The sequence below is a fragment of the Anabas testudineus genome, chromosome 8, assembly GCF_900324465.2.
Source record: "Anabas testudineus chromosome 8, fAnaTes1.2, whole genome shotgun sequence".
Taxonomy (NCBI): Eukaryota; Metazoa; Chordata; class Actinopteri; order Anabantiformes; family Anabantidae; genus Anabas; species Anabas testudineus.
The window spans coordinates 11,562,737-11,589,821 of NC_046617.1; the positions used below are offsets into that span (position 1 = coordinate 11,562,737).

At 41.5% G+C, this 27,085-nt stretch overlaps 4 protein-coding genes across 6 annotated transcripts; 1 reads left to right on the top strand and 3 right to left on the bottom strand.

Annotated features, from left to right (window-relative positions):
* Positions 1 to 111: 111 nt before the first annotated feature.
* gmip (GEM interacting protein) lies at positions 112 to 13,862 on the bottom strand. Of its 2 annotated transcripts, none has more exons than XM_026351853.1 (21): positions 13,596 to 13,862; positions 12,191 to 12,281; positions 10,389 to 10,485; positions 10,171 to 10,234; positions 8,081 to 8,206; positions 6,983 to 7,047; positions 6,719 to 6,826; positions 6,531 to 6,611; positions 6,101 to 6,262; positions 5,809 to 5,946; positions 5,182 to 5,351; positions 4,755 to 4,846; positions 4,597 to 4,659; positions 4,395 to 4,478; positions 4,173 to 4,315; positions 3,892 to 4,068; positions 3,663 to 3,800; positions 3,345 to 3,544; positions 2,878 to 3,202; positions 2,171 to 2,273; positions 112 to 1,353 (listed from the first exon to the last, which is right to left on the bottom strand). In XM_026351853.1, exons 1-21 carry the CDS (start codon positions 13,639 to 13,641, stop codon positions 749 to 751), a joined length of 3,078 nt encoding a protein of 1,025 aa, XP_026207638.1. In that variant the 5' UTR covers positions 13,642 to 13,862; the 3' UTR covers positions 112 to 748. The 2 variants fall into 2 exon arrangements, with proteins under 2 accessions (XP_026207638.1, XP_026207631.1); XM_026351846.1 differs by having other exon boundaries at positions 5,161 to 5,351.
* A 639-nt stretch (positions 13,863 to 14,501) lies between these two features.
* On the bottom strand, positions 14,502 to 21,178 carry colgalt1a (collagen beta(1-O)galactosyltransferase 1a). The gene is made up of 12 exons (XM_026351907.1): positions 20,784 to 21,178; positions 18,529 to 18,639; positions 18,320 to 18,437; positions 17,589 to 17,723; positions 17,290 to 17,494; positions 17,077 to 17,196; positions 16,806 to 16,882; positions 16,569 to 16,675; positions 16,327 to 16,459; positions 16,126 to 16,253; positions 15,837 to 16,043; positions 14,502 to 15,749 (listed from the first exon to the last, which is right to left on the bottom strand). The coding sequence occupies exons 1-12, from the start codon at positions 21,005 to 21,007 to the stop codon at positions 15,482 to 15,484; spliced, it is 1,833 nt and encodes a 610-aa protein (XP_026207692.1). The 5' UTR covers positions 21,008 to 21,178; the 3' UTR covers positions 14,502 to 15,481.
* A 370-nt stretch (positions 21,179 to 21,548) lies between these two features.
* pgls (6-phosphogluconolactonase) lies at positions 21,549 to 24,100 on the bottom strand. The gene is made up of 6 exons (XM_026352046.1): positions 23,995 to 24,100; positions 23,358 to 23,628; positions 23,172 to 23,279; positions 22,968 to 23,069; positions 22,365 to 22,505; positions 21,549 to 21,935 (listed from the first exon to the last, which is right to left on the bottom strand). Exons 2-6 carry the CDS (start codon positions 23,619 to 23,621, stop codon positions 21,789 to 21,791), a joined length of 762 nt encoding a protein of 253 aa, XP_026207831.1. The 5' UTR covers positions 23,622 to 23,628; positions 23,995 to 24,100; the 3' UTR covers positions 21,549 to 21,788.
* A 43-nt stretch (positions 24,101 to 24,143) lies between these two features.
* Positions 24,144 to 26,157, top strand: LOC117152886 (zinc finger protein 229-like). Of its 2 annotated transcripts, none has more exons than XM_033326090.1 (4): positions 24,144 to 24,832; positions 24,950 to 25,025; positions 25,099 to 25,201; positions 25,367 to 26,157. In XM_033326090.1, exons 1-4 carry the CDS (start codon positions 24,534 to 24,536, stop codon positions 26,044 to 26,046), a joined length of 1,158 nt encoding a protein of 385 aa, XP_033181981.1. In that variant the 5' UTR covers positions 24,144 to 24,533; the 3' UTR covers positions 26,047 to 26,157. The 2 variants fall into 2 exon arrangements, with proteins under 2 accessions (XP_033181981.1, XP_033181982.1); XM_033326091.1 differs by having other exon boundaries at positions 25,370 to 26,157.
* The last annotated feature ends 928 nt before the right edge of the window (positions 26,158 to 27,085 follow it).

Below are 27,085 nucleotides of genomic sequence, written 5' to 3' on the forward strand. Positions count from 1 at the left end.
AGCTCTCTGCTTTTATACTATTATTATACGGCCCTACATCTGTCTCTCTGTGGCAAGACAGATGTACAAAGACTGATCTGATGAGAAATGTGACATCTCAAAACCCCGTACTTGTAATTAGAAAATACATTGTTTATTGCCCCTCAACTATTGTGTCTGGCATGCCGCCCCCACACTGGGAGTAGACCACCCTCTTGTGTTAAAACAGGAAAATTACATGGACCTAAAAAAAATAGCAGTGTTAAGATGACTGTAACATCAATAAGGAAACATGTTTGTTAAGTAAGCACAACAATAGGTAATAAAATAATATTAAAAATACAATACTTCAACACTCGATGGCTTTTCGTAACTTGCAGATTTGTATGATAGTTTGTTTGGGATAGAAACTTGCTAGAACTTGACACAAAAACTGTGGTAGTTTGCATCTTTAAATTGCAGTCTCATCCGTCTGCTGCATCGCAACAGATGAATGATCAACCAAAAATCTTAAGGAGGATTCGGGGTGGTAAGGCTGTTACAAGCATTGGGCCTGAACTTTTCAAATATGTTTCCTAATGGTAATTTAAATGTGAATCTGAAACATTTAACTCTTTAGTAACAATCATCAGAATAATATGAAGATGGTTTAATCTTACATCAAAGGAGAGACGTGTTTGTTAAATATAGACGCAGTTTAGTTTTGATAGTAGCCGTTATAACACACAATAATAGTGATATTAAGGTTCTCCAGTGTGTCTATCTTTTCTCAAACAAAGAGCTGCTCGTCCTTCCCTGAGTGGCTGCGTCTAAGCTTCAGACCAGACAGGATCTTCTGGGATGGAGAGGTCAGGTTGTGCTCAACAGTAAATGTCTTAGGCGACTGACTCTGTCCAACACTCTGTCTGTCATTCATCAGAGTCGTAGTCTGTTTAACTTGACATGCAGCTGCCTCATTCTGAGAGGACTTTTGTCTTGCTCCAGATGATGTCGCAGTTGCAGGTGAAGTAAGTCCCAACATGTACTGTGCAACCTCAGAGGGGCTCAGTGAAACATTTACTTTACTCTCTGTGGCCTGATGGGGCTGGCGAGCATTCTCGCAACAGCCGTCTAAGTTTTGGGAATGTCTCTGTGTCTCTGGATCTGGAGAGGAGCTGCGACTGCTGTCGGCACTCCCTGGACACCCCACCGCTGGAGCTACAGACTGTCTGGGTGAATGTCCTGGTTTGGAGAGTCGGGCTCCTGGGTTATGATGACGGTGATACTTCACAGGCTGCCTAGTGAAGCGATAGTTTGGCTGGCTCCCCAAAGAAGTGTCTTGTTCTCCCAACAGCTCACCCAGAGGATTGCTTGATGCCCCTCTCACAGCCAAGACTAGGACAAAACAGCGAGGACATAGACAACTGATTTAAAAAAACATGGCTTTTCCTGCATGATGTATCATGCAACATAAACCCACACAGAAGATAAATGCTTAGTCTTTAGATCTCTTCTGAAGATCTGCAGAGGAGAATGCAACTTGGACTGAGTTTAATGTGATTAAGTATTAAACTAATTTGTAATATTTCACATTTGAGGTTGACACATTCATGTGTGTGTAGTTGTGATTAGAAGCATGCAGCTGTAGCCACAACGAAGAGAACGCCTCAGCACTACAGCAAGAGTTAGGCAAGCAGAGAAGAGCTGAAAACTAAATCCTCTAGGGTTGCAAACAGAAAATTGCCCCTATTTTGACAGCTTGTTGCCAAAATTAAAGCGGGACTCAACAACAACACCAGTTGGCTAATTGTATTAACAAAGTCTCTAGTTGCAGCTGCTTTTTATAGACAAATGCAACAAGATGGCGTCAGCAGAAAGAACGTGGAAGGAAGTCTTATTTCTTAAAATAGGCCGGGGAAACATGTAAAGTAAAAAAAAATGGGAACTGCAGCAGACTCATGAGGCACCAAATGCAGAGTAAATATAAGCTGAACAAACCTTCAATCTGTGTTAACTAACTTGGGAGCTGTTTGTGTAATACCTACTAGATCACCAATAGGATTAATTAAACATGCCCTCAAGCAACAAAGGTACATGCTGAAACAATGATCCCTCAGGTACACCAACAACTAAAATTGGCCAAAGATGTACATTATTACCTTATTCATCTATTCTAGTGAGGAGTAACTGCTCTATCGCTACGTGCCCCTACCTGCTCTCTCAGTGGCTTGAGGGCTGAGCTGGTCCACTGCCTCATTTGATGACGACTTGTCAGATATATAACCCTCGCTTGAGTCTCTCTTGATTGTTCGACTCTGTTGGAATGACACAAATTGAGTGGTGTATTTTTGGAAGTTTTTACAAACCACATCTGACTGTGAAATACTGCAATATAGTATGTGATAGTCATTGTTATAAAGGGAAGGCCACAAGCGACTATTTGAGATGAATGTCGTCATTTTACATCAGTTATAAATTTAAAACTCATCTAACATCAGTTATAAATTTAAAACTCGTCTAACATATTTAGAACTGAAGCATCAACTGTGTTTTTAAGCCTTCTGAGAAAGAGGTATTTCCATTATGTTTCTCTAAGTCATCTTTTCCAGCCACTACAACGTAAATGTATTGTGTGGGGGTAAACTCTTTAATCTTTTGAAGCAATAGCAATGAAATGCCCATATAGTGAAGCAGGGAAGGTCATGCAGAACAGGGTCAATGCATGCAGAGCAGTAGAAATGCATCAACTTAATCCTAAAAGAACAAACACAAGGTTAAGGTAGCAGATGCTAAGGCTCTTAGAAAAGAAGTAGCTCAAGTGCAAGCTCTCTCTGTTCTATGTGAATACTAAGCACATGCTACTGATGCTTTTCAACTGAAGTAGCTGTCAAAGGAACGCAGACCTGTAGCAGTACTTACTTCTAGTGAGCGGGGGCGCTCTCTGGAGGAACCTTCATGTTCCGGACCAGTATAAACACCCCCATCCAAAGGACAGGATGCTCTTGGAGGGGTATCTGGAAGAGGCGCAGTTGGGACTGGTGGAGGGGGAGTACAGGATCGTTGCTCAACACCAAAAATCTCCTCATGGTGTGTGATGAGGAACTCAACAAGTACGGCCTGGTAGCTGGTCTCCAGCAGGGCAAGCATTGACATGTCTGTAGACACCAGAGGGCGCAATAGTGTCGGCCCAAACACAATACCCAAATTACTCGGGGACATCTTGTTCTCGAAGTTCTCTGAAACTCTGTGAAGACAGAGAGCAGATAAATTCAAGCAAAGCTCAAACAAGGTTTGATATAAAAACCAAAGGGATGTTCAAGCTACAGTGGTCAGTTAAGTTAAATGTAATTCTCTTGGGTAAATCTGTCACCCAGCTGCATGCTCACTTGTGCAGGTGAGACATCATGTGCTGCAAAGTGCTGTAGCAGCAAGGAGGAAGTTTCTGTAGTAGCTTTTTGAGGTTTTGAATGATGTCCATGACATTGTTAGTGTCTGGTGTTGGCTCCCTTTCACTCAGATGCTGAATCATCTTTCCGATTGCAATGAAATCAGTGTACAGGTCAAAGGTTAGTAAGGGCTCCGGGAGCTGAAAGAGAAAACAGGGAGATTTTCATTGAGGTCATAGAGGAAGGAGTCTAACTTTAACTGCTTGTGTAACCAGCCTTTTCAGTTCAGTGATGTTAATTTGGCAGGGACTCCTGTACCTCCTTGAAGAAGTGCTTAAGGACCGAGGTGAGATCATGCGGTGAAAGGTCAGAGAGGTCCACCTGGTCTTTTTGCTCCTCAAAGGCCTGACAGAGCTTCTGAATGCGAGGTTTCGATCCGCTCACACGATACACCCCCTCATTGGAGCACAAAAGCAAAGAAGCAGTTATTAGACCACACCTTACGCTTGACAAACCTCGACATTTTGGTCACTATGGTGAACCATACCTGGACTGAGAGAGCACGACTCTCAATCTCAGACGTGCAGCGTAGCACCACAAACGGCACCTCGTCTGGTCTCTCGTGTGGTAACAGAGAGAGGTCTACTCCGAACACGGTCCCCTTCTTGTGCTCACACTCCAACTGACACACCTCCATGCACTTCCTGTGCAAAGCCAGCCCACACTGGAGTTGGGACAAGGTTAACACAGACCACATTAGCAATATTATCCCAAATCATTCTGGTTACTTTGCATGTATAGGCCTATCTCTTACACTTGGACTCATACCTCCTCACATTCAATCCCACTGACAACAATATAGTTGTCACACTGCTTGCATTTCATCATCTTGCTCTTCGTCTTCCTGAGTCGGTGCGTCAGTGCTGCTCGTGATATTGTGCGCACTTTGAATGGCTGGCTATCAGTGTACTCTGTAGAAGGAGGGAGAAGATAGATTTAGATTAATGCTGGTGGTGCATCAGGTCGAAGAATAGAAGAGGACTAACAAACCTGTTTCTGATGCCATGTCCTTTTCATCCAGGTCGTCCGATGACACCGTCAAAGTGGATGCGGTTTTAGGCAGCCTGGCGTAAGCTTTAATTATGCGTTCCCAAAGAGCAGACAAACAACAGAAGACAAACATGTGTCTTTGCAAGGTTGACATGTGCACGTGAAAGAAAAGTTACATAAACAAATGCAAGCTTGAGTTTACCAGGACTGGACAGAGACTCCAAACTGCCTCCAAAACTCTCACTGTCACTGTACCCTGCTCTCCCTAAAGTGAAGCGAAACATAAAAGAGAACACAAATTACATTTCTGTTGAGAATTTATCTGTAAATATATTTATATTATGTGTAATAAGTCCTTACTGCCATCAAAAGATCTCCTTAATGGGCTGTCGTCTGTCATAGATTCTTGAGAGAGAGAGCTGACAGCACTGCTGGTTTTTCTATGTTTGTTTCTATCAAAAAAAAAAAAAAATATTCATTTGATTTAATAAAATGTCATTAGATGTAGATAAAACATTTCAACTAATTAAATTATTTTATATTGTTTGAATAACACATCTTAGGACAAGAGAATGATTGTCAACCAAGGTTCACAGCGTTGACAGATAATCATAACTACCATCAAAGCATAGGATGCTTCCAACATTTATGTGTGCTCACCATTCAGTTATATTTATTTTCATTTCCCTCCTTAGACAACTAAATTATACACTATTAAAAAAGATCTCAGTAAAAGCAGCAGAAGACAACGTCTGCCTTATTGTACCCTTTGCCCTGAGGAACATACTCCTGGAAGGTGAAGATTTGTAGAGGTTGCTCGGGGCGGCGCCTGCTGAGGATATAGAGTAGGTAGGGCTCTCCAGGCTCCAGAGACCTGCATGTCATCTCCAGATTGTGATATCCAAGAGGATAAGGCTCTGTCTGCTGCCGCTGGAAGTAAAACATGTTGACTGTGGCCTGATGGAGGAAGAAGACAAAGAACAAACAAAAGATTGTAATATACAATATCAGAAAACAGCTCACCTAATTGATTTCCTTTTCACATTTCCATCATTGCTATCATCGACGGCGACGGAGATGGCTTACAATGATAATCACAAATGTGCATATATGTGTCAGAATGATACTTCGAAGCTGGTACTACCTAAATATATTTATGTATATATATATATATACATATATATACAGTACGTGTCATCACTCAAGAAATATTCTTGGTAACAAAAATAACTGCATGATGTTACGATCACACATTCTATATTCATATCAAAAACAGGTTTAAACTTAGAGGCTGTACTAAAAACATGTCCAGATGCATGCTGACAAATATACACAGGTGGTGTGGTTGTGGTTCACAGTAAAGGGATCAATAAAGTATTTCCAAAAAACGTTTAGCTTCCATTTTCGTACCAACCTCTTTGAGCACAGTATCTCCCTGACAGATGAGCTTGCGAATGTGAGAGATGATTCTCTCCTTGACTTTTACTAGCTCATCTTGGTGGATCCTGGCGTCACTCACACACTGTTTGTACAGAACCTCTGCCTCCATCACCTTTAGGAGACAGAGAGCAGAGCTGAGAGCTGCTGTACAATCACAAATCTGTGTCGCTTTTCGAAACATATACATAAACACATTGTGACCACCCTACACTGTAGGACAGCATTCTATAGAGTGTATTGACATAGTGCATTTAGTGGTAATTCACCTTGGTCTGGGCTTCGTCCTTGGACTTCCTCCTCTTATCCAGTGTTTTGGTTCCAGCTGTGTCGTCCACAGCTTTAGCAGAGATAGCCTTAGCCTTTTCCAGCTCATCACATCGCTGGAAGTACTGCTGCCGAGCCTTTTTAAGAGCTGTCACTGCTTCATTCTGAAAACACAAAAGGGAAACAAGCGAGGAAAAAACGGATTATTGTGATTTTAGTCTGTGTTCAGTGTGCACTGTAACTTGACTTTTATAGGGATCAACAAGGTCATGACAGACAGATCATTCTTTCACTGAAACTGATATTTTCCTTCAGATGCTTGTTCAGACATCCAGTCAGTAGGAATATCTTAATACTGAGCAAATTCGTTTTGACAGTGCAATAAACTGAACCCCCCTTTTTGTTCATAAACAAGATTCCTAATTCATTTACCATCCTCCTTTGTTCTCTTGCCCACTGCTCCTTAAACTCTCTGCGCCACTTGTCAATCTCATTCCTCTTCGCAGCTAAGGCCTTTGGGACAGAGATACAGGATTAACCAGAAAGTCACAGCTGCACACACGCCTCAAAAAGAAAGAGATTTACTCAAATGTCAAATTTAGAAAAAAGTGTGTCTATACTTGGTAACAGCGGTTATGTATAAGTTCGGAAGTCTTCTTAGAGGTCATGCTGTTCTTGATGTCTTGCTCTAGCGCCATGGTGTAGATGTACTGCAGAGGCATCATTTCCTACACAGGCCGGAGAAATTTTACACAGACATTCGTAATAAAGAGTGGTTATTTATTACAAACACAAGCAGACTGTAAGACTCAAGTACAGTCTTAGACATTATTAGAATAACAAGAGCATTTCCCTTGGTGCATAATCAACAAACAGAGTCATACCTGCTGTGTCACATTGGCTTTTGCTCCTTCGGATGTTTTAATGACATTTTTTGCAAATTCTTGTTCTGACATGAAAAAAAAAAATCAAAACAAAAAATTGTTTAGTTTTTCTACATCTTATGTTACTTACAACACCAAGAAAAGACAAGTACAATTAAACTGGAACCACATAGTAGCTTCCACATCATCACCTTGGGTGAACTGAACTGAATTTTGGAAGGAGCAAATGTGCTTTAAAACATCTTTGGTCTGCATTATGCAGTGGTAGGAAGAACTACAACAGGAACTAAATAAAGTGCTATTTACTTTCAATATTCATGTCCGGGACTGTGAAATGGTCTGTTGATAATCTGACAGTGTTTAAGCATTACAGATCTAAACTTAATTCAAAGCACTGGTTCTTGATCTAACTGCTTTTTTTAAAGGAGCTCACAGTGGTGTCCTGCAGCGTGTAATCCAAAGTATTCTGGGGCTGAGCTCCACCCTATTACACATCTGCTACTATTGCTTGACATTACTTTACAGAGCTCTCCTGTCACTCTATACTTTGATTACTACCAATTGACACAACCTTGACTCGACCTCCTAGTCTGCACACTGGGCAACTGTGTAGGTCAGGACCATGGCTATAATCATGTAAACACTCCAAAGGCACCCCTTCTCCTTTTTTACCCCCCTATACTCTGCTAATCTCCCCCCTAATCCTTTCTATCTCTTCGTGTGTGCTGCATGCAGCTCACTGGAGTGACCGCACCACCCACAGTTGTCCTTGCTGAGTGAAATAACACACACAGACCATGCTGCGGCTGGTCACAACAACTTACATCACAGTTAACCCTTAAACATGTCTAAACCTTTGTTTTTGAATTTGCCCTACTCAGATCTGTCAACTCTTGTTTTAGAAATGTGTATGCAACTAGAAAGCCCACAGTGTTGGTACATATCTAAGTCTTTGCTCTGGACCCACTGTAATGTACAGATAGTAGATCTGCATTTTGTGCAGTCTTTGTGCAGAAGGACATGGCACCACAGCTGTGGTATGACAATAGTTTTCATGTTGTGCTACTATGTAATTTACTTAATTACATGTGCACTTACCCAAATTGATTCTCTTCTCCATCCAAGTAAGGAGATCTTTGGCATAGCGGCACCACATCTTGGCATACTGGAGTGCTCTCTCGACTCCATCCTCACAGCGACAGAGGGTCAGGTCTGCTTCCTGGGCTGAGATGGAGTACATCAGCATCACTGCAGGCTCCACACACTTGGAGCTGTCCCTAGCAATCACACTGTGTGCATTGGGGTGCACCCTGCAGCTTGTGTGTCCCGGAGGACTCCAACAGCCCCCGACCCTAAAGAAATACTTATCTGCTCCAGCGTGACAGACCTCAGGACCCAAACTTGATCAAGTTAAAGGTGATAAAAAATCACAAATCCAAATCAGGAAGCAATGACTGCATATGACAAGTCATAACCGCTTCTCAGAATAAAGGTCCTGTGATTTTCCAGTAGATCTCAGCCCATTGTACATATCTCATACATGAAAGCACGGGGGGTGAGCACTGTTGGTTGGCAAAAAATCCTTTACAATCCTCAATGTCCTAGCTGACAGAAATGGGGATGTAATTTGAGAGAGCAGGACCAAAGTCAAACAGCTTTAGCTAAATAACTTCTCCTCTCCTGTCTTCCTCTCCCTGGTTGACCCCGCCCTCTCACACCTGTTCACTTCCAGTTAGCTGCAAAGAGAAAAGCTGCACAGTGAGAGCAGAGTCACCAACAACCAGCCGGCCGCCAGCCGGCGTGCAGTATCAGAGGCTGCCATGTCACAGCTCCGCTGTGGTCAGGCAGGCAGGGTGTTGGTATGACAACAACTCTGGTTCTTCCTCTGTGACTCACACCAACACAGGGCGGATGATGTATGCTTGACAATCATGTGGTCTCTCAAATGCACTCAACACCACTTTCTTTTTTCCTCTCTCTCTTTGTGCCCTGCTTTCAATAGACTTTGCAAACGATTCACATGTTTGATACACTAGAACACATCTTAGATGCACTTCAAAAACTTTCCCTACTTCTAACTGTCCAGTGTAGCTCCCCTTCTTTCTCCAGTTCCTCAACATGCAGCTTCTATTTTATTCTGTTCACTGCACACAGACATTCAATCCAGTTTGAGTGGTATAAAAATCCAACCAGGGTGAAATTTTCTTCTTCTGCATCTTTAAGCCAAAACCCAAAAATGGAACAGACAATACCAGAATGATAGATTTGTGGCCGATGTTGATTTCTCTTAGCCTTTATACTTTGTTTTGTTTTGTTTTTTGAGCCCTTTCAGAGAATTGGCCTCTAAGCAGATTCTGTACTGTGCCATTGCAATAGCCTGCATTTGGATTGGGGATTATCCTAGTCAGGTCCAGACTGTGGAGTGACAGGCTTTAGAGTAGCACCAAGTGAGGTTTAACTCCTGGTGTGTGTGATCATGTGTGGGCCAGCGGGTATCCAGTCCCAGCCAACAGGAAGACATGACGTCAAACGACCAAAAGAACTGTTGTTGTAATGTGCAATACAAATTTCAATCCATTAAATAACATGAAACTGTGCATTTGTGCACAAAATCACCGGTGTCTTTGCAGAGTCGCATCAAATGGGACACTGTGCTAGCAATCACTGCTCAAAAGGTGCAGAGTTTCTACATTAGAAGGATAACTTTGCTGGTTAGTTTGGGCACACAGGAGCAACTCTCTGTTTGGTCATCAGCGTTTACTGCCTCGTCTTTCTTTAGATGCCTCTGTCTTTCCCTTGTGCCTAACGTAATAACTGAGAGCAGCTGTCTCCTGCTTTAATCCTCTCCCTTTATCCTAATCTTGTTACAACAGAGCAATTGCAACTCACAGCTAATTATAAGAAAACAAGATTGAAGGAGATACTTTGTCAAAGACTGACAGTGGCTCCTGCACATCATCACACAGTCACAGGATGATTGATGTTACGGTAAGCAGGTGATTACACAGTGACTTTATCCACTACAAGTCTCTAATTTACAGACTGTTAATGTACAGTGTCATGAACCACTGTACCAGTACACACACACACACACACACACACACACACACACACACACACACACACACACACACACACACACACACACATTTACACAACACTTCACACTTGTCATTGTTTCATCATACCTGATGAATTTCCATCTACTTCATTGGGTTCCGTGCGCGTCTGTGCACAAAATGCATCTATACTCTGTTGGGTGGAAACACAGACTCTTAGTAAAGGTGTCATTAATCTGACAAAAAACATGCAAAAAAATTCACAGTTCTTTCAGCACCATAACCACAGAAGCATTTGCTTTATTAATTTGAGTAAGTATTAATTAAAGTATTACGTAAAGGCTTACCGACTCATCAGGTTGCTCTGTGAGCTCTGCACTTTCTGCAGAGATGGATTCTGAGATGGACTGTGAGTCAATATCTGCCAGGAGGTCATCCCCTACACTGAAATGAGGTATACACAGTGAAAAAGGTTATATTTAAAAAGACTCAGCATCAAGCAAGTTTATCAATTTAAAAGACTAATCGATCGTTAAAAACCCTTTGCAACTGCTGTATATTAGCATAGCTGAAAGCATTTTCAATAAAAACTTAGAAGGGAATTTCTAAGTAACTGTGTGTATACATATTTTCCTCTGCATTGTAGGGTTTTAAATTGCATTTGCGAATTCAGCAGCACTGAAAGTTGTTTCTGAGCCTGTGTAGTGGTTTTCACTACAGTACTGTGTCTATTTTTATTGTTGAGGGGGCAACATCCATCTATTTATAAGCAATTTTCAGGTGCAAAACACAAAAAGAAAATAAAAAAACATTAACATATCAAACACAACAATTAGAAACTAAAATTATGGAAAGGTTTGGGAACAGCTCGTTTCACTTAAGAGAAATGTAATTTTTTTTTTTTTGAAAGTTTGAACTCGTCAAGCCCCACAGGATGTGTTGCCTCAATCTTCAATCTCATGCGGTTTAGGATGTAAATGCTGTGGACATCCAAGGGGTGTGTCTGTTTATGTTTTCTGTGGTTGGGAATTTGAGCATCTTCATGTCCTGTTTCTTTTAATAAAATTAGATCAAAATCAAAATCGGAGTGGAGACTCTTCTCACAATAAGAACAATACATAATTTTCTGTTAACATCCATCAGGTGCCAATCCTACATGGATATTGATGGCTGACATTGTGAGGTGCGCATAGTAACAAACTCAACTCAAAGTCCAAAGCACTTCTCTGAAGGGGAGCAAGCTGAAACTGTCTTGCTGATGCCTAGCTTCTCCAAAAAAGAAGTAAACTTGAACGAAGGCTCCAGCATCACGTCTGTACATCTAATCACAGCGTCCCTGGGGCTTTAGCTAAGTAGTGACCAATCGCACTCTGAAACGACTTGGTTCCTGTCCTGTCAGAAACAAGAGCTGATCTATTCCGTTTTCTGTATTCAGATGTTGTTGTGGTTTGTAAAATGTCTGGGATGCTGTGTTTTTATACCTGATCCACCATATTATTTGTGAGATGATCTGCCAGGTGTTTTTTTTATTTTTCATGTAGTGCTGGTACAATTCAAAACAGGTCAAATCAGAAATTCATTCTCTTTTTATTTACATGTTACACAGGTTCCCAACTTCTCTGGAAACAAGACTACATACAAACACATGTGACTGCATGTCTGGCAGACGTATGTAGACAACATACTGAATATGTTTTGAGTGGGTCAGTATCATACACATATCTGTTCCCCTGCTACACCTAACAAGAAATGTGGTTGGGATAATGGTGGAAAGGCGGACAGTGTGTCATATACAAAAGATTTATTTATAAACCTTTGCTATTTTAACTTTCCATTATTCTTGTGTCTATTTAGTGTCAGTGACTTCAATGTCAGTATTATGTTTGGCATGATGTTGTCATGATGTGGTTCTCATATGTGATAAAGTCTCCAAATTTAGAGAGGCATGCATCAATGAAAAGATTTTGCTATTATTGCATGAAATAATCTATTGTGTATGAATAGTTGTTTTACATCTGAACAACTCTCAGTTCTCAAAAGGCAAAGCTTTCAGAATCTGAAACCTCAGTAGTCACTTTATTTTTGCAGCCGTTTTCAGATCAAACTGAACAAACAATAACTATAGAGAATTACATGGTACAATACTTACGAGGAGATTAAAGATAAATCGAGATTATCAAAATCTCTGAAGATCTCACTGTATCGCTTGGTTTCAGATTTGTAATGCCCCTTCTTCACATCTGAAATAAGAAGAGGAAATGCTAAGACACATAACATAAGGTCTTACTATTTACTGCTGATTCTTGCCACCAAACACACAGACTGCAAATTGCTTAAATTATTAAATATGTTGTTTGTTATTTTGCCCACAGACAAGTAAAGGGGGCCATAGTACAATCTCTTTTCTAGCGGTCACTTGAGCTGTTGGTGATGTGATTATATGTAGACAGTATTTAACCTTTGCACTACATCTTAACTGCTAAACTGGCTAAGGTACAATATAATAATATATTATGTGACAAAACATAAAACACAAAAACATGCATCAAGTTAAATTATTGTCATATTTATAACTGTGATAAATAATCAATAAAGTAAATGGATGAAACATAATTCATGCTGAACAGCATTTCCTTCACTTTTACGAGAAACAAATAGCTCTTTGACCGAATGTGAACTAAAATAACAATGAGGAACAACGTGGTGCATTTTGATAACAAAACCTCAACCAGTTGTACTTTAACTGGCGTTTCATTTAAGGATATAAAAACTGATGATTTACAACAGTTTCAACAAATGAGAAAAAGCAATCTCTCTTTCTCTTACAGACATCGCCATTTTGGTTAACCACATCCTGCTTGCAATTTGTGTCACGTCCCATAATGAACACAGAGTCCTTGTTTTTTTTCACACCAGCAATATTTCAGTAAAACTATGAGTAGGTAAAATGTGAAAAATGAGAAAAGCTACAAAAAAATCAAACGCCAAACCTAATCAGAGACAAAGCCTTATCTTTGACTATCTGTTGTGTACAATCCCTGCCATGTTTTCAATTACTGAACATAGCTTTACTTGTATGAAAGTCACATTTTCACGTTCCTGAATAGAAACTTAATACAAAGATTTCCACTTAGATCTTTTACAAACCATTACACCAATCTCTGTGGTGTCTTAAAGTGAACCCGCTATTCTTGGTTTTTTGTAGATGATAAAGATATCCTGTTAAATAAAATGGCAGAAGCTATTGAAGAAAAAAAAAAAAAAAAACGACAAGTGGATGTGTCAAAACTGAGAACCAGTTCAGGAAGTTCACTAGTGCTTACTAGACTAGGAGGGTGCTGCACAACACCCCAGTCCTCCTGACAGACACATTTAACAAAGAATCTTCGGGCACAGTGTGCACACAACACATGCATGCAACCACATGCGATACCCACATTATAGTAACACCACAGTGATACTGGCAAATTTCACATAATAATTAAAAAATATAGACGTGAACAGTAACACTTTCCAAAATATTAACTCAAAACATCACATATTTTTGGCCTCACCTGTGGTTTGAGAGGAATCCTGGTCTGGCATTCGATCTTCCTCCATTTCTACACTATCACTACAGCAGCAAGACCCTACCAGCACCACTCACACATCATGTGCCCTTCAGGTCACACTACAACACAGAATAAAGAACAGTGTAGGTGAAGTGACAGGAAGTCTGCACGACAGTGTGTACATACACCAGCACACTTATGGTAAAATATTAGCTTGCAGCTCTGAGCCTGCAGCCGTCGGCGCTCTCAAGATTATCTTCCTCTGGTAAAGTGGAGGTTGGCCAATGTTTTCACCACCATAGGAAGAGGAAGTGTAGCTTGTAGTTGCTGTAGGCCCCACCTACACTATCACACCATACATAGTGAGAAGGTACATCTGCATTTAGAAGTTGTCTAAGTGAGGAAGAGTTCTGATATGGGAGTAGTTAACAAACGCTTTAGACATTATCTATGTATTGTAATATTTGACTGTGACATTGGCAAGTACTGATTTAACAAGTCGGCCGATGCTGATCAACATCAGAAAACATAATTTGCTGAAATTACTAAGGTGTCCAATTAAGATAAATCAGCATGCTTCATCTGAACATCACGGGGCTGTACGGTTATGTACAGATGAGTTTTAACTGTTGCAGCATCGTTGACCACACATATCACAAAATGTCCTCCAATGGGTTGTGTTCAACAGCTTGGCTCTCGCTCAACAGTTAAAGGAGAGTATTAGTACAATGATGACACCATGAGGGTTAGCAAGGTAAAACATGTGAGAAACACTGAGTTACGTTATGTGAACTTACTAATGCTACTACTTTGTCTGTCCATTTTAATTGGCATAGCCAACAGAGAAAAGCCAACAGGTTAAACCATTATAATATGTATCCTATCAAAGTAATAACAAAATAAACTGTTTTAAAATAAAGACATTTTATTTTTTGTTGTCAAAAAGCACCAATAACATGTCAAATCAAAGGGTGAACATACCTACTGTACAGACATCAAAACAAAAGTGTAGCCATCAGAGGCAGAAACCATAAGAGAATAATCCTCATAATCATGAGGATCCAAACGTCATTACATTACCTCTTTCGCAGGGGTCGAGTCTTGCTCAGACACAAAGCTTACATTCTGATTTAACTGAGCACAATAGAGAGGGTGAAGAGTTTCTCTCTGAGGCAACTTAAAGGGCACATATAAACCATGCTGTTCCCAAACTATGGAGTTTGATGCATGTACAGAGGTTTGCTCATGTATAAAGTCAACAGCAGGTTGGTGGCAGTCCAAAAGTGGCAAAGGAATAATTATTGCATTGGCATATACGCTCCAGTAAATCTGGGACAGCGAATGTTGCTTGTGTGTTTTGCTTTGGTAAAGCTGTGCTCCAAGCATCTAAAATGTTCACTAATGATTATTCAAAACAATAGAGAAAATACTAAATACAAAAACAAAAGACATGCAGATGATTAATTTGTTTTTTTTTTACAAGAGACCAAAGAATGTGTCGTGTGCCTGTGTTAAATCTCAGTGGTGAACGCTATGGTTATAAGCCTAATTCATTTATAGTCTTGAGAAGTGTGTTTTAAAAAGTATTTCACAGTGTCATGTCCGGTTAGGACAAACATTAAGGGCCCGGTGACTGAAATGTAACAGTCCAATTGCATTCTTCCTAATATATAGGTTAATTTCTGTATGACAGACAGACGCTGGGTACTGCAAATGCCATTCAAAATGACAAGTCTAGTGCCTTTCTCAAGCAAATACTATAAACAGACAACCAGGACAGAAAACACAAAATGCACCTGATCCCTTTGTAACTCACATCCAGATAAATTAGTTTCTAGAAACTCTGGTGTCACATCCCTATTGCTCCCAAAGCTGTCATCCGCTTCCTCTCATAGCTCATCCCGTGCTGTACTATCCAAAGCGGACTGGAGCACGTCCGAGTTTTGGGCCTCGGTGCTGATCTCAGCCTGCTCCCGAGTTTTTCCTGAGCGTGCTCTGTCCCAGTCTGTGCGGACCTTGTCATTGTCCCACACTGTGGAGGTCTCAGTGTCACTGATGTAGCCTGGGTCGCCTGTGTAGTGTGTTGGATACACTAGAAGAGGCTCTGCAGAAAATGCCTTCAGGTCTCTGGTTTCAAACTGTTCCATATAATCGGACCTGTGGAGGAAAACACAATGTCAAAAAAAAAAAAAAAAAAAAACCTAAAATACTGCATGAGTTGTGTGTGTGTACTTGTACACTTACACAGGGTGTTTATTGTACATAATAGGAAGAAACTCGTCCACTGGCAAAATCTTCTTTAGTGGTTCTGCTTTCAAAAGCTTATTGGCACCTTGTAATGAAATCATATACCCTAATGTCCAATATGAATAGTCTGCTTCTACTAAGTTGTGTACGTTAGGTACCGCTTTCTCTGGGTGATCCACTTGCATTCTCTTCCGACCAATATAACTGGAAGAGAGAAGCACAAAAGAACAAGTGAGACTCAAGTATAAAGATAAAATTAAAGATGATCAAGGAAGCATGAACTCACATGAGATCCCAGTCCAGTCCTTCATCCTCCACTTCACTCATCAAGTTCATCAAGCGACGCTTGAAGAATACCTCAAAACGCAGGTCATCTTCAATCACTAGAGAGGTGGGCAGGCCTCGCTCCACAATCTAAAGCCATACACATGTTTAATCAGTAAATCACACCACCAGTCTGGTGCACAAATGTTGAAATGTTGTTGACCTCTTTCCAGGTGTTGTAGTGTGAAAGGAAACAGCCCAGCTCTCCTTTAGTAAGTGGACGGCCATGATAAGGGTCGCTGTATCCAGGGAGCATGTGGATGCCCATAGTGTGAACTTCACTGACATTCATTGCTCTGACATAGAGACAGAATATCAAATAGAATGAAACGGTCATGAGACTGTAGACAAAAGCGATCATCAAGTACTGGACAGTACAGCATTTATTAAACAGAGTGAACTTACTTTCCATCTACAGCTGCAATGACCTTACAAGCAATTTCTTGCTCATACAATGCCCTCAGCATACGTTCTCTGCGGTCAGTCCGCCTCTCCAGGTTTATCATGAACACCTGCACATGGGGCAAAAGTGCAATCAGCAGGCATCCTTCCAAGTTTCTAACAGCAGGGGGAGGCATTCAGCACAGAAGTGGATAGAAGGCCATTTTTGCACATTCCATCTTCACATCACTCCTTACTCACCTCATCAAAGCCCATTTTGTCAGGTTGTTTTCTAGGAACACTTATGTATTTGGAAGGCTTCACGGGGGTATTTCGCACTACACATTGAGAGGGAAGATGGATGCAGAAATGGTATAAATGATATACAGAAACCAAGGTTGGTAATTTTCTAGTCAAAGTGCTGAAATGCTGAAATTTGTCATCGGATCATACAGCAGAAACCAGGGACTTTGAAAAAGGGACTTAGATGCAAAAGTAAAGCCAGTCTCAATGTTAAGGGGGTGATACTCACCGTTTACCTCCAGCAGGGAGTGCAAGAAGCTGTCAGCTTCGTCTTGCAGAGTATTGTGGGATCGCAGTGGCACAGGTAAGTAACCATATGTCTCTTTGTTACATACAAACATTTGTACATCTGTAGAGAGCAAAGGGTGGAAAGGAGTTCTTAATATGAAGTTACACCATTCGGGGTCTTGGGGTTTGATTCAAGCACTGATTTTTATTGTACCTGCCATCCGTGCAGAGAAGGCAAACACAATGATGTCATCGAAAGCCCAGCTGTATTCTGGGTGTGGCGGATGAAAGGCCAGCTGCCTGGATGCCTCTTTTCTTAGGTCTATCAGGAATGTGGAGTGAACCATGGGTACTGCAAAACAGCCTTTTCGCACCGCCTTCCTCATGGGTATGTAGGCAGGGGTGCGCTTATAGTAACCCTGGAGAAGCAGAGGCGATCGTTTAAGGTCAGAGAGGATCTGTCGATATTCATTAAAGCAACCAAACCCTTTAACATCCTTATCAGCGAAGTACCTGTGTGGTCATTCCACACCAAAAGTTTGAATAGGCTGCGCGGGATTCAAGCATTGGCGCGATGACTGTCTTGTTCTCTTGCATGAGCTTCCAGAGCACATCGGGATTGGTGAGGAGGTTATCACAGTCCGCCAGCTGCACAAGAAAGAGAAGATAAACTGTGAAAAATGTTTGTGAAGACACCTTCAGAAGAAATGCCGAACAGGCTATGAAGTTTAAATAGGGAATAAAAGCTGAGATGGTAAAAACCCACACAATATTTATTTCCATTTGGTTTTCAAAGAAAGATGGCTGTGTGAGTTTCCTAAAAATTGTAGCACAAAATTATTGCAATTCTGGATGTACTTTGCTTCATAATTATACCCCACTGGAGCTAAGCAATGTGGGCTGGGCTTGGGAATACAAATAGAAATACACGCTGAACAGGATTTTAAAATATGGTTCGTGTTCAGTCGGGCTTTGTGTCAGTGTAAGGATCCAGATGAACTGGACCAGTTAAGCTTTAGTCATACGAGACATAAAAATGTAAGCGGGACAATTTTCAATGCCTTTCCCGGTGCCTAAATTACAATTGTACTTGTTCTCGACTCTGTACTTATGCTTCTGCTGCTATTATTGAACAATATAAACATAGTCTTGGTAGAAGCACCAGCTCATTGCTTAAAAGAGAAAGGTTTCCAGTGTCACTGTGCTTTCGTTCATGCCTGTAAAGAGTACCTTTGTTGACCTACCATGAAGTAGTCGGCCCACATCTCACGAGCTGACTCTAGTGCTACTTGGCGAAGCTTCATAACATGCTCGTAACGGGCGTCTGGCCAGTGCTTTGGACCGTCTTCCTCTGCATAACGGCTGCAACACACATTGGGATTCTTATCAGACGTTTTCTTGGCTTTATGAACCTTTTCAGCTTTCACGCAATTTCACAGGAAAATGATCCAACCTGGGCTCCTCCTTCGGCCTCCATCCCACATAGTGGTACAGATTCTGCACCTTGGCAAGCCAGTTACGCAGAATGACTGTGGTGTTGTCCTCATTGTGATCAGTCGCTACCCTGTATATAAGATGGAAATAATTAGAACTGCGATACCCACCGGATGGGTTGACTTTAATGAAATGAAGCCAAAAAACAGTAGAGAAGTTACAATGGTTGAATGTAGCACAAGTGTGAGACTTGATTCAAGTTGATCCAATGGCTGAAAGACGAAACCAAGACTCAAATAACAATAGTCCTGTGTTCACGTCTTGTAAGCTCATTGTCTGCAGCTGTGGGAACTAACACGAGTGCAAGCAATGATCCCAACATTGCAGAACAATAACACTATACTGTACATCAAGCTGATCTTATTAGGTTAGTGTATCACGTTTTAAGTAATGCAATATAAGGGAAGTGGTATTGTAGAGATTTTGCAGCCTTGCTTGTCTGCAACTGCTTAGAACAGAGGGGAATGATTCAGGCTGAAGGTATGTGTGAGGCAAATGAACCGCAGTGAGTGCTCATGTTTGATCTAATTCTACGGAAGAGGGAAATCGAGGTCCAAGTTAATCCGAGTAATTCTGAATGTGCTAGATCATTCTGTAATAAATAACAGTCCTTTTCTCTTTAGTCACTGCAAACATGGGACATCTGTACTACAGACAGCTGGGGCTGTTTATTTTGTTTAGGTCGATGACAGCCAAGCTGGGTTCCCCTGACAGATTTCCCATGAATTTGTGAGAAGACTGCAGCTCCTTGCTGAATCACTTCTTCCCTCACTGCTGCTGTCTCCAAATCCCTCAGCTTTGAATTACAGTGAATCTTCCAATTCATGCTCAGCACAAACAAACAGTTGCCAAAACCACCGTTCTGAACCATGTACGCATGGTGCTCTATACAAGCGATGTTTAACTTACATCTGGGGCTCTAACGTTGACCTAGAGGAGCAAAAAATGCGAGGCTAATCGAAGACACCGAACATTTAAATGTGAATTCTGGTTCTGGACGTGTGCCATGCTCGCTAGCAGCTGCAAAATGCTTCAACACCAAACATACATCACGCAGAGTTTACAACGTCACACAGATGTTTGCATTTCACAGATGTAGGTTCGGGCGTTTGGGGAACACACCATAACACAGCTGAGCTTGCCTCAATAATATTTACAGAATAGATTGATAACCAAACTAAATGTGGCTCACATAAAAACCTCTCACTACAGTGCAACACACTCATCCAGTGGATGTGTGAGGAGCAGGCCTCTTTGAGCCCTCCAGGCATGGATGGGATGCTGGAGACGTGGTTACATGGCCTGTAATCCATTTGCAGAACCACTTGGTTATTATCGTGGGAAGTTTGTCACAAATGACAGATAGGATGCAATTGTGTTAGGTCTGGAGAATGACCTAAAAACCCCCATGTTTAGTGAGCCATAATACGGCCTTAAACAACTAGGTTTTAGTTTCCATAATCACTCAGGTTCGCCATGTGCCTAGACGAAACTAAACAGGATAATTGTGAACTCATGTCACGCTCCATTAGAAAGAATGAATAGGAATTATACTAAAGCAGAATATTTCTAACTTAGTGATTGGTTTCTTCTTCTTTATACTTAGTAGTGGTGAAGGATACTTGCATCTCCAGTAATGCCAACACAATCTGGTATCTGGTCTCTAATCCTAACCTGTCAATCAATCACCCAGTTTACTACATACATGCCTGACTACCAGAGTCAAGAGGTGATATGGGATGGGGCAGATGAGGACTGGAGGTGTCCTATAGATGTGTGTGTGTGAGTATGAGCACTTCATTTCACTTCATGCGCCGCTCCCCACGGCCAGATCCCTCCAGTCCCCTCCCCTCCACGTACACAGATCAATGCATGGCTCCACTGATGCTCAAGAAGGAGACGTGCTCATGTCTGTCCAACAATGACTTATACACACGTATGATCGCCGTCTGGACTCGTTGTTGTTTTCCAGCTTGAGATCTGTGGGACATTAGTTCAACACAGCTCGGCTCCATTGTTCCCACTGTAGAGTCACTGTGTGCAGACTTAACAGAGCCTAAAAGTTAGCGGTGAAATCTGCAGCGCACTTTATGCAACATAGTTATTTCTGCAAGAAGCATCATATAATAAAAGTGTGGACTTTCTTTTTTTTTTTTTTTTTTTTAAGTGAACTTCTTGGCTGCTAACTAGCTCGAACACCTCCCAACAACTTACCACAGAGCCATACGGTCCTTAGGATAGTTGAGGCGCTCGATGGTACCGAGGAAATACGGCAGAGAGTGCTCGGAGTTTCTGCAGATCAGGGCGACGAGAACCCGGGGAGCGAGCAGCGGAGACTCGGGGTTCCAGCGCTCCTCTGCAAAATATCCCCGAGCAGGAGAGAAGCAGGACGGGAGCAGGAGGAGCAGGGCGGCGGGGAGGCAGCGGAGCCCGAGCATCGCGACAGTCGCTTCTTGTCAAACACATCAACTCTACGTGGAGGATGGTTGAGGCTCGCACTCAAGACTATGCTATCTAAAAGTTGTCTCTTTACTTTGCGCAGTCATCACAGAAAAGCTAAATCTGTGCGACAGACAGCTCCCGATGTGACAACAGAGCGGAGTGGAGCTTTAAAGGGGTGGGCTGCCCTGTGCTCTTAAAGGGGATGCACAGGAGAACATGTTGCCTATGTACGGTCAACACGACAGGGGATGACTGGAGTTTATTGACAGGGCGATTTTAAATAGTTAATGATAGGTGATATATGATAATAATGATGATGATATATAGGTGTTACAGGTGGTTGTAACATATACAACAACATATTTTACAAAAGATATTTAATTTCACCAACTGGATGCAAGATAGTGACCAGTTCACTGAAAAGACCTGTCTCTGCATGTTCAGAACACATGTTTGTTGCACATGTGGACCCCATTAGCCTTCTAGTGTGAAACAGACACATATCTGCAAGAAGTAACTGCAAAGCACAATAGAGAGTGAGTCTTTAGAAGTGACTTTAATAAAGCTAAATCTCTGAAACACACACACACACACACACACACACACAGTAAGTGCGCGATATTTTGTTGGAAATTACAAGTGTCCTCGTTTTTGTTTTGTTTTGTTCTTCATCTTCTCAACTTTGTAAACCAAACACACTTCCATGTGAGAGTAGGAATGTTATGCACGGTTTTCCAGTTCCTCAGATTTTCACACCAGCGCTGACTGTCTACAGTTCTACAGTTTGGCCCCTGAGCCCATCCTCTCCACCTGGATAGTTAAGGAAGCTGCTGCGGGGTCATCAACAAGCCAGAATAGCTCACCATTGGTTGGGACCACTCGCGCTGCTGGGAATGCTGGGCCCTCTCTACCCTCCAGCACTTCCTGGAAAAAATAGGCTGCAGTGTTACAATGCAACAGCAATTTTATGTTACTCAGTTGTACTAACAATTGTCTGCTGGGCGAGTTGGGGCATAACACAGCTGATAACTAGGTTTGGACTTTTGTCACCTTTATTGGATTGACATTTGTAACTGATGTCTGCACTTCCTTCAGTATATAATTTAACAGTACATTTTCAGTCCCAAAATGGTTTCTTATTAGTCCTAGGTCATTTATCAGCAGTAATCATGAAATTGAACCAGAGAGGGTTTTATTTCAGCTACTTTGTGCATTGTTTTTGTTCTTTATCACATTTAATGGGTTTTGTGTCTGCTCCTAGTCTGGTGATTTAAAGTGTAATGAAAATATACAGATTTAAAGAATCTATTCTGTGTATGTTTAATAAGCATCCATAAATTTTCTAAGTGTTACCTTCAAAACGGTGGCTTTGCTTCCTCCCGTCGACACAAAAGCCACACAACGTGCTGAGTTGACCACTGGAAGAGTCATAGTTACACGTTGTGGCGGTGGTTTGGGAGAGTCACTGATGGGGGCCACAATCTTCTTCTCTTCCTGAATATGCGGTAAACCCAAAGGCAATAATCTATCATTTGTAATGTATACAATTGTAAAAAAAGAGCCACCACAATTCAAGACTATACTGTAACATCGCTCACACATTTAACAAGAGATGACAGTGAGGATCACAAGGTTCAAGATGTCTGAAGTCTAAATCATAATCTATAAATACAAAAGATCAAGGAGTGTCTTGAAAGGTGCAGAGAAGTGCAGTAATTTAGGCTAGCTTCCTAAATGGGAATGAAAAGGTACAGTACACTGCAAGAACATTTCTGTGGATTTGGGATGTTTGAAGTTGTATAAGAAGAACATTTGCAGAAGGTCCCAAACTGAACAATTGCATGACTTAAAAAAGTTCAGTAACACTTCCCACATAATGTATTTCAAATTCATTTTAACCCTTAATCATTTCAATCCCACGAAGAGCAGCATTTTAAACTCATTCAGTCATTTCACCTCCAGGAGAGGGTGGCCCGGGAAGAGGGAGCAGGTGTGTCCATCAGGCCCCATACCCAGCAGCAACAAGTCAAACACTGGGAAGTCATCATCTGGGAAGGCCTGTTTGTTTTTCAAAGTAGCAATAAATAAATACAATTCAGTAAAATATTAAAGCCTGAGCGAATATGCATGTGTGACTTTAGAGCTAGAGCTAATCTGCACCTCCTTCAGTTTGCGAGTATAATCTTCAGCACACTCATCCACTGGCAGTGAGGAGTTGATGGTTAAAATCCCACCGTCTGGGATGTTGATTTTAGAAAACAACTGACTCTGGAAGAAAGATGTAACAGAATCATGTCCATTAACATACGGTGACTACGATGACGACAATAGCTACTGAACTAGTACCTTGTAGAGCCCATAGGTGCTTTCAGGATGGTCAAAGGAGACCAGTCGCTCGTCACAGAAGCCAACCACCCACTTGCTGCAGTCTAAGTCTGACAGGGCCAGCAGCTCTTTGCTGAGCATGGACACGAGGCTTCCCCCCGAGAGGCCCAAGGTGAACCTGCCACGAGAGCTGATGGCCCTCTCGGCCCGAGACATCACCAGGTGGGCCAGAACCGGGCCCAGCTCCGCCGAGGAGGGGAAGACCACAACTCTTCTGGTGGCCATGAGAGAACTATTTAAATGAAAAGGAAAAAGAGAGAAGGAAACTGATTTAGAGCAACATAGAAGGAAGACAAATACACAAGAGTTTTGCAAGTCATCATGATGTGTTGACACTGAGTCTCCAAAAAATCATACAAACTGCTTCTGAAAGTATGTTTGTGCCTTAATTTTAAACTATTTTGACCAAAGTTGGTTTAATACTCTGTGAGTATGAGGCGGTGCACGGACTAAACAAGAGGCTAAGTCAATACACACAACATGACACTGCTGCACTAGCTTCTACTGCACTAGCTACACCGGAAATATGTGGGGAAACAGATGCTAATTTCTTAACGTTTTAACACACCAGTCATTAAAGCACTAAAACTGCACATACCCAAAAAATGAAGTTTCCTAAAACAGTTGTAATTTCAGGCGCAACTTATCATCAGGCGGATTTTCAGTCGGCAAAAGTAATTCGACGCACTACTTCCTGAAACGAGGTTTCATCCGCCAATCACGTTCTGTGTTTCGGCCGCGATGCATTGTGGTAACTGCAGTTCCCGACTTAATCAACTAAGTGGCTGGAGCGGCATTAAAAATCACAACTTAACAACTTAAAAACAGGGGATCTGAGGTTTTAAGAGGAACACAACACACGTTAATGCTTTGAAATCAGCGGATGAACATGTGTCAGTGTTATAAATCATTATTATCTTTTTTTTAATCTGTGATTGCGATGCTTCCTCCCATCCGGCAGATGGAAACACGATCCATCCCTGCCGCTGGAGTTCAGAAGAGACGTGTGGTCACACGCACACGCAGCTTTTCTCTTGTGTTACATTATAACCACATTATCGTGGCTCGTTAACTGTTTCTAAAACCCGCAACAACTCGTACGTGCGCATCTCGTGTGTCACGCAGGAGCGACTGAACATGTCGTCGGTCTTCTCCTTCCAGACGCAGCTTGCCTCCATCATGGACGCGTTATCCAAAACAGCTGTGATGGAAATAAGCAAACTGGTGGAGATCGAGTCGAAGATGCTGAAGATAGAGATAACTCGAGGGCGGAATGAAATCGCCTCCCTCACGGAGAAACTGCAGCTGATGGAGAAATTGCTTTATATCGCGCAGAGTGGCAGACAGGATGCAGCAGCAGCTGTATGCTCAGTGGTAAAAGACGGTTCAGACATCGGAATAGTGGAGCCTGACAGGACAAGACTTGCCATTAAAAGGTATGCTTGTAGATTACTGTGTGTAGCCTGTAGGTGTGTGTCTATCTCCATCATGGCCTTTTACTGGCAGCTCCACCCTGCTGCCTGATGCATTCATCTAAGTTTATTGCATTACAGTGAGAGCTCATGGGAAAGCATAAGTTCCTCCACTGAGATAAACGGTTTGCAAGGTGAAGAGCAAGCTGCAGATGAAGTAAGTCTTGTATCACATTGCACTGTGTAGGTTATTTGCTAGAGATGCAGTTCATACAATGTTTTCTTTCCAGCTACCAAACCCACCAAAGGAGCAGCCTGAACTCATAGTGGTAAAGGAAGAATTGTCTGAAGTGGACAACAGAGACAGGGGACAAGATAGGACAAGTGACAGCAGTGAGTAGAAATACATGTGCAAAGTGTTTTCATACCATAAAATGGATCTTGAGCATCAGTAACTGCACTTTAGGTTAGGATCTAATTTTGTTGAAATATAACTGCCTGATTATTTAAACGCTTCTCATAAAATGTGTTCTAGAAATAATACTTATTTGGTGTCAGCAGGAACAGAAGCAAACGCAGACACTGAGAAGAGTCCAGCTGTGATGCAGCGTCCCAAATCCATTGCAGAGCATCAGCAGCCCATGTTCACTGAGAACTTAGTGACCCTGAGCAGCCAGTCGACTGTTGCTGGACGAGGAAGGAGGGAAACACAATGGAATCCACAGTTTACACCTGAACACACGACCTTAGAGGCCGGCAAAAGCTTGGCTCAAAATATTGCCTCCCAAAGCCTAAGTGTGCTAAGGAATATGAAAATTCACAATTTTAGGAACACCGCTGCAAAGAGATTTGGCTGCTTGCAGTGCGGCAAGAGCTTTAGATGTTTTAGTCAGCTTGAAATACACCAGAGAAGTCACACAGGAGAGAAGCCATTCAGGTGCACACTGTGTGGAAAGAGGTACGCACAAAAAGGGCATCTGTATACACACCAGCGCACACACACTGGGGAAAAGCCGTACCGCTGTCCAATTTGTGGAAAGGGGTTCATTCAGAAATGCACTCTTGATATGCATCAGCGTACACACACTGGAGAAAAGCCTTTTGTTTGTATCAAATGTGGCAAGGGTTTTACAAAAAACTGTAATTTAAAAAAACACCTGGTGGTACATCTCGACCCTAGTTTGAGCTTGTACAGCAGTGAATCTAGTAGTGGGATATTTGTTAATGGAACAACCTAAAGCTCCAGCAAGCCAGATGCAACTTCTCCAGCTGTTTGATTGAAACATTTTCTGCATAATAAAGACATATTTGCTCCTGTTTTTCGTGGCAGATATTTGTGCATTACCTGCTCTGTAATGATTAAAAAAACATGTGATGTGTTTGCTGCTGCATATGTAGCACAAATTTTTAATTAGATCCTTCAAAAATATATCCTGTTTTATTGATGGTTGTCAATACTAAATACATAAAACACAATCTGTGTTGCAGGAACCTGGTGGCCAGAAAGTGGGCAAACATTTTCCTCATCAATTACTGTTAATTAATTAAATGCCATAGAGCCAATAGAAGTGCTATGGTGTCATTAGAGTGGTCAGGAACAAATGGATAAAGGAGCTATTTTTCATTTATTTATAGGCACTAAGGGATATGCAGCAGATGGCACAAAATCTTGACCTCAAAGTGTCAGGATGTCACTTCTTTGGTTCTCGTCACTGGACCATGAAGGGGTCACAAGTACATGAATACCTGAATGGTGTGACCTGCAGAAAAAACATATTGGAACTGAATACTTCTGATTGTTGAGACCATGGTATGGTTTATATCTATTTTTAAATATATTAATTAATTTATTTAAATTAAAGTATTTAAATATTCAATAGAGTCCAATTATTGGGAGATAGTTGTGACCACTGGGTGGCAGTAAATACATGCAATTACATTATTGTTAATGTCTATTAAAACAGAACTGTGCAAGAGGATGGATGTCGCCTCTTAGCGTAAAAGTTGACTCATTTAAAATCTCTTCAACATAATATGTTCATGTTTGTAATTATATTGTCTATTTTAAATTAATTCACCGCTGTTTATCTGTATGTATTACATGGTGCAAGGGTTCAAATTGTTAGAAAGAAAAACAAAACATTTCACATTAGTAATAAAATGGATAACCTTATAGATGCATATAAAATAATAACACACTATTTACACACTCTATAATTTGGCCTGAAGATGTTGACAACGTTTTAAATATTTTACTTAACAAAAAATGACGTTCCG

Bases quoted from the DNA above. Each gene is read 5' to 3' on its own strand.
- gmip (XM_026351846.1), bottom strand. From the start codon at position 13,641: ATGGAGGAAGATCGAATGCCAGACCAGGATTCCTCTCAAACCACAG. The intron at 4,660-4,754 runs GTAAGGACTTAT...GCTTCACTTTAG, and splicing joins AAGGAGATCTTTTGATGGCA to GGAGAGCAGGGTACAGTGAC. The intron at 3,545-3,662 runs GTACAGGAGTCC...TTTCTCTTTCAG, and splicing joins TTAAGCACTTCTTCAAGGAG to CTCCCGGAGCCCTTACTAAC.
- colgalt1a (XM_026351907.1), bottom strand. From the start codon at position 21,007: ATGCTCGGGCTCCGCTGCCTCCCCGCCGCCCTGCTCCTCCTGCTCCCG. The intron at 16,883-17,076 runs GTGAGTATCACC...CTCAATGTGTAG, and splicing joins CTCCCTGCTGGAGGTAAACG to TGCGAAATACCCCCGTGAAG. The intron at 16,044-16,125 runs GTGAGTTCATGC...TCTCTCTTCCAG, and splicing joins GGACTGGACTGGGATCTCAT to TTATATTGGTCGGAAGAGAA.
- LOC117152886 (XM_033326090.1), top strand. From the start codon at position 24,534: ATGTCGTCGGTCTTCTCCTTCCAGACGCAGCTTGCCTCCATCATGGAC. The intron at 24,833-24,949 runs GTATGCTTGTAG...ATTGCATTACAG, and splicing joins ACAAGACTTGCCATTAAAAG to TGAGAGCTCATGGGAAAGCA. The intron at 25,202-25,366 runs GTGAGTAGAAAT...ATTTGGTGTCAG, and splicing joins AGATAGGACAAGTGACAGCA to CAGGAACAGAAGCAAACGCA.
- pgls (XM_026352046.1), bottom strand. From the start codon at position 23,621: ATGGCCACCAGAAGAGTTGTGGTCTTCCCCTCCTCGGCGGAGCTGGGC. The intron at 22,506-22,967 runs GTGAAATGACTG...CCGCATATTCAG, and splicing joins CGGGCCACCCTCTCCTGGAG to GAAGAGAAGAAGATTGTGGC. The intron at 21,936-22,364 runs GTAACACTTAGA...TATTTTTTCCAG, and splicing joins GCAAAGCCACCGTTTTGAAG to GAAGTGCTGGAGGGTAGAGA.